This window comes from Balaenoptera acutorostrata, chromosome 19, assembly GCF_949987535.1.
Source record: "Balaenoptera acutorostrata chromosome 19, mBalAcu1.1, whole genome shotgun sequence".
Taxonomy (NCBI): Eukaryota; Metazoa; Chordata; class Mammalia; order Artiodactyla; family Balaenopteridae; genus Balaenoptera; species Balaenoptera acutorostrata.
This window is the reverse complement of record NC_080082.1, coordinates 55,401,535-55,411,312: the sequence shown is the minus strand read 5'-3', so window position 1 is coordinate 55,411,312 and position 9,778 is coordinate 55,401,535. Positions and strand designations below refer to the sequence as shown.

Below are 9,778 nucleotides of genomic sequence, written 5' to 3'. Positions count from 1 at the left end.
TCTCAGCTCAAGTGTCCCCTCAGAGAAGCCTTCCCTGACCTCTGTAACTGAAGTAGCTCACACCCCCACCCCTATTATTCATCTTGGCGGGTTATTTTTCCTTGTAGCAATTATTACTGTAGAAAATTACCTTATTTATTTATTTACCTATTTATTGGTTATTATCCCCATACCTGTCCTGTTCTCTGCTGTACCCCCAGCACCTAGAACAGTGCTTGACACACACAAGGTGCTTAGTAAATAGTTAATTCATTAATCAGTGGCAGAACTAGGGCTGGAATTTAGGTCATCAGCCTCTTGCCACAAGACAGGGAAAAGGTGTGAGATGGGGGGAGAAACAAGTACCTCATGGGAGAGGAAGCTCCTGTCTGAGGTCAGGGGACCTGGGAAGCAAACACAGCTTTGCCACTGTCACTCCGGGTGACGTGGGCCAGTGCCTTATTTTCCCACCTGTGAAATGAAAGGGCTGGACAAGAACCGGAAACGCTTCCGAGATCCTGTTTCCTCTGACAGCTGAACGCAAGGGTAACCAGTCTGAGGGACGCTTCCACCACGTCTACCTTGAGCTCCCACCACCGGCACCATCTGTGCCGTCAAAGTTGCGATGGCCAAGATGGGGAAGAGCATTTGGCTCTGTACTGAACGGCTCCAAGCATTGTCCTCAAAGCTCTTCCGGCCTTCGGAGAATGTCCCTCATCCATATCTGCAATACCCAGTACGACGCTGGCTCCTCCTCAAGTCCAGCGTTCAAGCATCTCCGTCAAGCCTGCCTGCCACGTGCAGGGGCAGGAGGCGCGCAGAGCCGTGCTGTCCAGTAGAAACGGGATGTGAGCCACACGGGTAGTTTCACATGTTCTAGTAGCCACATTAAAAAAGGAAAAGGAAACAGGCGAACCTAATTCTAATATATTTCACCTCAGTATATCCAAAATATTATCATTTCAGCATGTAATCAGTATAGGAAACTACTAATGAGATATTTCACATTCTTTTTACGCTAAGTCTTTGAAATCTGCTGTGTATTTCTCACAACACATCTCAATTCAGATGATAAATTTTCATCAGAAATATCTGACCTCAATTTAGATTTCAGAAAACTCATATTTGGAGAAGTCGATTCATATACCCAAGTTGTCCCAATTATCTTGGATAGTTTTCCAGTAGCTGAGATGAGTAGCAATTTTTTAATTAATCAGAAGTAATTAAAATGTAAACTTCAGTTTCCCCGTTGCACCAGGCACACGTGGTGAGTAGCCACTGTGTTAGACAGCACAGCCCTAGAACACTTCCCATTCTCACAGGGAACTCTGTGCCCATTGCTCTAGGGTCAGACAGCCCTTTGACTGACCATGGGGGTGACCTTGGGCAAGTCACTCAGCAAATGGCATCTACCTCACAGGGTTATGGTGAGAATTCAGTGTACGCACGTATGTACATGCATTCTCTCAAATGCACAGCAACGAACTTGCAGCCCCTCCTGGAAGCTGGCACACTGGGAGCCCGAACGGTAGTCTCACCCCCATGCCTTTGCTCGGAGTGCCCTCCTCTCTTCCTGCCGCTTTGCCACCATCTCTGACTTGGTCCCGTCTGACATCTCTGCTCTCTACGTGTCTCTGTTCCAAATTCCCTCTGCCCTCATGCCAATGGGAATCATGCCTGAGATCAAATCTGAGAAAGCAAGACCCAGTTTTGTTTTCACGTGTCGCTGTCCGTTGTGGGGTGTGCTGCTTGTGTTTGTGTAGTTGTATATTGGCACTCTTGGGTGTCACGACTATCTTTTAGAGTGGTTGCCTTTTAAATTATGACTTTTAAAGGGATTGAATTTTAGGCTCTCTAGAGGCAGCAAGTTGCTAGTGAGGCATCTGTCTCTGGGAGCATCCAAGCAGAAAAGACTAAGGCTCCCCTTTTGGATGGATTGCTGGCTGCCATCAGGGTGTGTCTACAAGGCACCTGCAGGCTGGAAGGCCCTTGAAAGCAGAAATTCAAGGAAAAGTTTGGTGAATCTTGGCGTTGCCATCGCCAGAAGCAGAAGAGGCACAAAAGCCTCGTGACCTTAGCTGAGTTTCATACTTGTCTGGATAATGATGGAGAGATGTGTGTCCACTGAGGTAGGAAACCATGAAGGCAGGTGAATCAAGGGTGGGTTGGCCTGTGGTGCTTTTTGGAGGAGTGAATAAAAAAGTAGAAATTCCATCGTGTGTCTGTTCTTTCGGGGTTTAAAGGGGGAAAAAGATGCTTGGGATTTTGACTGGAGCTGGAAGCCTAGACTCCTGGGTCCCTGGAGAGGAGAGACAGTGGGGGTCTGTGCAGGATAGGATCCCTTGGGCTGGAATTGAGAGACTTTGAGTTTTGCCACCCTGGAGGGGCTGGAGCGGACTATTAATTGTTTACACCTTGGGGGCTGTGATGGGAAACGTCGTAGCTCCGGAACCAGCTTGGCCCATCAATGCCCCCAGTGTGTTCAGGTTCTCTGCAGCCCTGCCCTTGGATTGTCCCTTCTCATCCTGACTCTAGACCTGGTCATGGGATCTGCTTGGCTACTGAGACAACAGCACAGATGATGGGCAGAGGCTTGAAAAGTGCTCGTGCATTGGGACTTCCTCTCTTGCTACCCGGGGGACCCCTGTCACCGCCACCACATCAAGAAGTCCAGGCTAGGGAATTCCCTGGTGGTGCAGTGGTTAGGACTCGGCGCTTTCACTTCCGGGGCATGGGTTCCATTCCCGGCTGGGGAACTAAGATCCCGCAAACCCCACAGTGTGGCCACAGAAAAAAAAAAAAGTCTAGGCTAACCTGGTGATAAGAGACATGTGGCCCAGTCAGCCCTGACACCCCAACCAGTGTCAACCCTCTGAAAGAGAGCTGCTTGGCTGACCGGCAGCTGAACCCAGCGGACACCAGAAGAACCATCACCCAGCTGATCCCAGACCACATTGCCAACCGATTATTCTAAGCAAATAAGGTTTGGAGGGGCTTGTTACGTAGCAAAGGATAACTGATACAGGCTTGTCCGCTCTCTCTGTGATGTGGTCTCTTTCTCCCCTCAATGTGACCCAATGATTAAAATCTTAAGCTCTGCCACTTTTTAGCTGCTACGACCACCAATGTGACACTCCTTCTCTGAGCCTCAGATTCTTCTGAAAACAGGGATGAGAATAATAGCACCTATCATATGGAGTAGTCGTGAAGACAAAATGAAAAACAGCCCCAAGAGGTCATGGTGGCCATTCGTGCTGGTTATGAAATGTGTCTGGCGAGGCGGGGGCTGGGGTGGGGCATTCGGGGCCCGGACTGCACTTCCTCCTCCTCTCCCGGTGGGGTTTGGTAGGGTCATGTGACTAGCTCCATCCAGTGAATTGTGTCAAGTCCCTTCTGGCTGGCAGCATTTAGTCATCCATGTGAAACCTTGCTGGACTCTCTCCTGTGCACAGAAATCGGCATTAAGTTGGTGACTGGTCCACAATTATGATGAGCAGAACGCCCTGTGGACGGTGCTAGACGTGGAAGGTCAAGGATAAACCAACCTTTTTTTTTTTTTTTAAAGGTTTTTTGGATGTGAACCATTTTTAAAGTCTTTATTGAATTTGTTACAATATTGCTTCTGTTTTATGTTTTGGTTTTACTGGCTGCGAGGCATGTGGGATCTTAGTTCCTCGACCAGGGATCGAACCTGCACCCCCTGCATTGGAAGGCAAAGGCTTAACCACGGGACCACCAGGGAAGTCCCTTAAATCAACCTTTTGTGAATGGGAACTTCTTCAGCAAATACCCCTCCTCTCCCTCCCACTGGAGGGGGAGTGTACTTCCCTGCTCCACTGATGTTGGCTTTGACCATATGATTTACTTCACTCCATGGAACATTAGCACCCCCGACCTCAGCAGAGGCCTTTGGTGTACTTGGTTTTTGTGCCCCTGTGATCTGCCACAAGAAAGACATTAGCCAGGGAGCCGCTGATCCCAGAAGACTGTGAAATGCCATAAAGGAGAACTTGAATCCCCCTCCCAAACTGGACCCAAACCCATCAAAGCACAGCCAGAAGCAGAGCTGCCCCAGCCACCTACAAACCCTTACAAAGAAGAAAGATTGTTGTTACAATCTCAGTTTGGGGATGGTTTGTTACACAAGCATTACTACAGCATGAATTGACTAATATAACCTTGTTGCTTTAAACCACTGAGATTAGGAACTTGTTTGTTACTGAAGCATAATCGATTCTGTCCTGACTGATGCCAGGGTCTAGCACCTGCCAACTAATGGCCACTCAGTAAGTGGCAGCTATTAGGATAATACTATTTGGCCAGACACATTGTCTCCAGACCAACATCGTCCTAAAGGGGCTGGGCACTGCGCTAAGTGCTTTTTTAGTTTTCTTTCATTTGACTCTTAAGACAGCCCTTTGAGGTTATGACTATTAATATCCACATTTTACAAACGTGAAAACTGAGACAAAAGAGGGAGAGGTTAACCAGGAGAGGTGATCATGGACTCTGGAGTCTGATCTTCCCTAGCTGTTTGACCCAAGTCAAGTGACACCGCAACCTGTGCCTCAGTTTGTTCTTCTGTAAAATGGGGACAATACTTTCAACTTCACAGAGTTGTTGTGATTATGAAATGAGGTACCGCAGGAAAACACTTAGCATGGGGACCCGGCAGGGAGTAATCCCTTAACAAAAGGTAGGGTCTTCCCTCTCTTCCTTCCAAAGAGGGGGTTCCTAAAGGTTCAGACCCCTGCTTTTTGCATCCCACCTCCCTGAAATGCATCACATCACAAGGACTCGGGCTTGTTCTGTTAAGTTGTTTAATATATTGGCACTTGGGAAGCTGTAGCTGAGAACAAATCGAGACCAAACACGGCATATGCCTCAGTTCTTCACTTAGCCTTGCCGGAAGGCTGGGGGTCTGGAAGACAGTTGGCCTGGGTGATGGTGTAGATACGAGAGGCTGAGGGCACCAGGGTCCCAGGCTTGGTGTGGCAGGCATTCTCTGTAGCGCAGCCCCGAGTAGCAAATATGACGCCTGTTGGGGGGGAGGGATTTCAGACGGGAGTCAGGACTTCCAACCCCTCCCTCCTCCTGACCCTGGGGTCATGCCCCTGCCACCTCCTCACCCAGTTCTCTGGACCCACTCTCTCCCCTAGAATCTGGAAGTATGAGCCTCCAGTTCTGGAAGCCTCCCTGTACCCTCCTCCAGAAATCTAGGTGCCCCTCACCAGTCTGCACTTTGCCAGCGCAGGTGATACAGTGGCTTTCCTGGCCAACACAGAGTACTTTCTTAGTTGAAGAGCATGTTTCCTTGAAGGGGCTGATGCAGGTAGGGCACTGGAGGCCATTCTCCGTACGATTGTTCTCGGGAGCTGGGGAGGAGGGTGGAGTGTAAGGTGTAAGGTACGTTAAACCCTTTCCCAACCTCACAACAACCCTGGGGACACCGGTTGCTAATGGACACTGCATTTCACAGGCGAGGAACTGAGGCTCAGAGCAAGGAAGATGCTTGCCAAAGGTTACAGCGCGGGTCAGTGGCGGATGCTCACAGCAGGCTCTCAGCCGGGGCAGGAAGGGACTCCAGATGTGGGGCTGAGCTGGCACTTACTGGGCAGGGGATCGTGGTTGCAGACATCGCTCTGGCAGCAGCGTGTGTTGGACACCATGTAGTTCTCAGGGCCCATGGTGATGGAGACGAATCCTGAGCTGCAGGCGCTGGATTTCATGCACCCCTTATAGGTGTTCACCGACTGGTGGCCCTCTGCAGGATGGCGAGGGAGGGGAGGGCTCAGGGGCCCTGGCCTGGACCCCAGCTTCCAGGTCTCTCCCAACCTTACAGCTGCCCCAGCCCGCTGCTGTCTAAGGAGGTCTCTTCCAGCCCCCCCGAGTCATACCCCCTTATCTGCCTGGGGCATGGTCTGGACTGTTTATTAGGTCCGCTCCACCCCACCCCCTCCAGGCTTTGGTGGTCTCTTGCAGTTCCCATCGGCAAGCCCTGGTGCCTGCCTGAGTGGTCCCTTCCGCCCCACGCCACCCCACTGCCGTCCTCTAAGGGTCACACCTGTAGTGGTCTTTTTCAGGCCGCCTTTGGCTATCCCCATGGCAGCGTGAAATGGTCTCTTCCAGCCTTTCGCCCTCCCCTGACCCTTGGAATCCCTTCCACCAAATGCTGCAATGCCACCCTCGCCCCCCCCCCACCCTGTAACACCCATATCCTTCTCTGTCTAACGTGGTCTCTTCCAGATTTCCCCAGGGTCACTCCCCAGACCTCCCACTGATGGTCTCTTGCTGCCCTCCTTGGCTACTCTCAGGTCTTGCCTGAAGTGTCCGGACTCCACGGCCTTCCCCCTCCCCCTCCCCACAGTACGGTGGTCTCTTCCAACCCTAGGGTTTCCCCTCTTTACCCCACAGAAAGGTGTTTTTCCCCCCAACTTCCTCCTGCGGTCCCAGGGTCCCATCTCCCTCCCATATACTCCTGGGTGGTCTCTTCAAGACTTTCAGGTCCTTCCCCCACCTGCCCACTCTTGCTAGGCGAGTAGGGCAGCGTGCAATCTTCTATCCCACTTTACACACCCCCTCCGGTCGGAATGGTTCCTTCCTACACTCAACGTGGGCCTTGCCTCCCGTCACATCCTTCCTTCTCCAGTCTCACGCCCTGCTCCACCATCTTCCTTTAACTAAGGGTTTCTGGGTCTCTTTCAGCTTTGAATGAACACCCCACACCCCGTGGTTTCTTCCTTTGCTGCCCTTCTCCCCCATCCTCCCTCAGGTCTGGGACAGTCCCTTCCATTTAAGTCTTGCCCTCCTCTCCCATTGTACTCATATGTCTCCCCATTGCCGCAGCTCCACTTCTTCTTTGTGATAATTTGCTCCATACTTCAGGATTATCTTCCCTCTCCTGTCTGTTCTTTTATATCTCTCCCTCTACCCCAATATCATCTCTCCTCTTCTTGTCAGGAATGGTCTCTTCCAACCCGCATCCCTAGGGGATCCCTCCCGCCCCAAATGGTCAACCTGGTCACATTCCTTCCAACCCACCCCAGCCCCTTCCTTCTCCTCTACGCACCCCCCTCCACCTCTTGCATATTAGATTTTTCCCCTCTCGCGATTTCTCTCTTCCCCCTTGTCCTTTCCTTTCCTAATCCCCTCCTGCCTAAGAAAGTCTCTGTATCTGCCCCACCCGCACCCCATCAACTCTTTGGAGTCTAATTTTCAGAAATCCCTGACAACAGTGGTTTCTGTCGTTCCATCGGATTCTCTTCCCTCCATCCACCCCGAGATTGCCTTTCCCTCTTTCCTGCCCGCTCACCACTGGAAGGTTCCTCCCTGCGCGTGCTGGTATCTGCTACCCCGAAAGCACAGCCCCCTCCCCAGGATCTGACGCCATGCCCTGCCCTCTTACTTCTGTTGGTGTGAGCCACGATGACCACGCAGGAGTCCTGGTCGGGGTCACAAGTTTGCACATTTCCACTGCACGTGGGTCCGGAGCCTGTACACACCTCACAGCTCAGTGGGTACCCTGCAGTGTAGAGAGCAGGGCTCTAGTCAAGGGTGGTGTGGTCTGCGGACCAAGACTTTGGACGGAGTCCAGAGGGGGATGGGGGGGGCGGTCTGAGGGAGGAAGGAAGGGTATCTCCCTGATTGTTCTTGGGCGGGGCATTGGCGGCTGTCCAGGGAGCTGTCCGAAGCTCAGGCAGAGACGCGGTGGTGCTCCAGCAAAGCTGCTTTCAGGGGTGGGAAGCGACTCCACCAGGGAGCAAGTTTACCTAATTACAAGGCTGGGGACTTTGGACGCTAGGGCCCTCTGAGAAAGTTTGGGGACAGGGAGGGGTTCTGGTGAAGGTTTCCATGGACTTTTGTGAAGCTTCAGGTCGAGCTGGTTCTCGGAAGTGAGATCTTCTTCCTTGTAGGTAACACGCGTAGGTCTTGTAGACAGTAGGAGCCCAGGCAGGGGTACGTGAGGCTGGGATCTGCATCCCAGGTCAAGAAGGGAGAGCGAGGACCAGGAGGGAAAGCGCATGGGCTCCTTGGTCCTGAGAGAGGAGGCAACTGGGGGCCCAGACACTGGGCAACTGCGTCCTGGGGAAGGTGGGGCTTGCCTGAATTCCTGCATCTAAGGGAGGACACCAGGGGTCTGAACTCCCTAGACTTCTGGGAGAAAGAAATCTCTCCCCCGCCCCATCATTTTTTTAAAAAAAGATTTCCCTTTCTAATCATACTCTCATCTGATTTTCTAAAATTCAGACGTCTTTTTATTTTTTTGGCCGAGCTGCATGGCATGCAGGATCTTAGTTCCCCAACCAGGAGTCGAACCCACACCCCCTGCAGTGGAAGCCCAGAGTCTTAACAACTGGACCCCCAGCGAAGTCCCCAGATGGCTTATTTTGAGACCCTGCCTGTGGGACAGGGGATTCAGAGCCCATCAAACCCCCTCCTTTCTCAGGGATTCACACACACAAGTTTCTGAGCTATTCTTCCCTTGGGGCCCCAGTCTTTCTCTCCTTTACCCTCTGCCTTTGCCATGAATCTGAATTCCCAGGACACCTCCTCTTTCCCCCCAGCCCCTGGAGGACCTCGCTGAATGCCCTCTCATAGTCCTCTTTCCGAAGGTCCCAGGATTCCAGGCCCCTAGTCACTTACCCAGGCCCAGGAGGGTGCAGAGCAGCACGGAGGCCAGCAGGAAGGTCTGGGGTTTCGTGGAAAGCCTCATGATGGATGAGTGAGTGAACCTGCAGTCCCAGGTCCCCAGCTCTTCTTATAGGAAGCTAAGGAGGGGTGGGTCTGCACCCACCCTACCCCTAGGGTGAGAAAGAAGTGATGTAAGATCTGGGGGCAGGTCTCTGTAGCTCTGGGGTGGGGAGGCAGAACCAGAATCCGAATGCGACATGGGCATCTTGTGCCCAGCCCCCTCCTCCACGGGGACCCCAGGAGTCTGGACTTCCAGCCCTCTCTTCCATCAGGACCCAGAAGGTCACTTCCCTATTTTCTCACATTCCCACCCCCCCCCCCCTCTTTTTTTTTTTCTGACCTGAGGCCCAAGATCAGAATCTCAGAATTGGGTCATTTGATTCCCTGCAGGGTAGAGCGGCTGCTAGGACTGAGATACCCTTCTTTTTCTTCCCAAGGAGGTGCCCAGCGTGGGTGAGGCCCTACCTGGGAGCGTCCAGCATGTCCAGGCTTGTTCTGTAGGGGCACGCTTGGCTCATATTCACTTTTCTGTGTTTGGGCTGTCTCCAGCTCCAACCCCACCCCAAGATGCCCTTCTGGGTCTCTCGGGGACTGAAGAGAGGGGTGCTTGTCACCGGGCAGGGGTGGGCGTGGTATGAGACACATGCCCATAGGTCACATGGGAAAACTGAGGCATGGTTGGAAGCACTCAAGGCTGGATGTGTGTTTGGGCACGTGCATTGTGTTTTATTTAGGTTCTTTTTTTTAATGGCTGTGTTGGGTCTTCGTTTCTGTGCGAGGGCTTTCTCTAGTTGCGGCAAGCGGGGGCCCCTCTTCATCGCGGTGCGCAGGCCTCTCACTATCGCGGCCTCTCCTGTTGCGGAGCACAGGCTCCAGATGCGCAGGCTCAGTAATTGTGGCTCACGGGCCTAGTTGCTCCGCGGCATGTGGGATCTTCCCAGACCAGGGCTCGAACCCGTGTCCCCTGCATTGGCAGGCGGATTCTCACCCACTGCGCCACCAGGGAAGCCCTTATTTAGGTTCTTTACCCACTCTCTCTGCCTCAGGCATAAGCTTGAGAGATCAGAGATTTTGTGTGTGTGTGTGTGTGTGTGTGTGTGTGTGTGTG

At 52.4% G+C, this 9,778-nt stretch overlaps 1 protein-coding gene across 2 annotated transcripts; it reads right to left on the bottom strand.

Annotated features, from left to right (window-relative positions):
- Window positions 1–4,788: 4,788 nt before the first annotated feature.
- PINLYP (phospholipase A2 inhibitor and LY6/PLAUR domain containing) lies at window positions 4,789–9,259 on the bottom strand. Of its 2 annotated transcripts, none has more exons than XM_057534809.1 (6): window positions 9,136–9,259; window positions 8,623–8,780; window positions 7,385–7,501; window positions 5,591–5,743; window positions 5,211–5,354; window positions 4,789–5,017 (listed from the first exon to the last, which is right to left on the bottom strand). In XM_057534809.1, exons 2-6 carry the CDS (start codon window positions 8,690–8,692, stop codon window positions 4,872–4,874), a joined length of 630 nt encoding a protein of 209 aa, XP_057390792.1. In that variant the 5' UTR covers window positions 8,693–8,780; window positions 9,136–9,259; the 3' UTR covers window positions 4,789–4,871. The 2 variants fall into 2 exon arrangements, with proteins under 2 accessions (XP_057390792.1, XP_057390793.1); XM_057534810.1 differs by having other exon boundaries at window positions 9,011–9,144.
- Window positions 9,260–9,778: the final 519 nt, after the last annotated feature.

Bases quoted from the DNA above. Each gene is read 5' to 3' on its own strand.
- PINLYP (XM_057534809.1), bottom strand. From the start codon at position 8,692: ATGAGGCTTTCCACGAAACCCCAGACCTTCCTGCTGGCCTCCGTGCTG. The intron at 7,502-8,622 runs GTAAGTGACTAG...TCTACACTGCAG, and splicing joins CTGCACCCTCCTGGGCCTGG to GGTACCCACTGAGCTGTGAG. The intron at 5,018-5,210 runs GTGAGGGGCACC...CCCCCCCAACAG, and splicing joins CGCTGGCAAAGTGCAGACTG to GCGTCATATTTGCTACTCGG.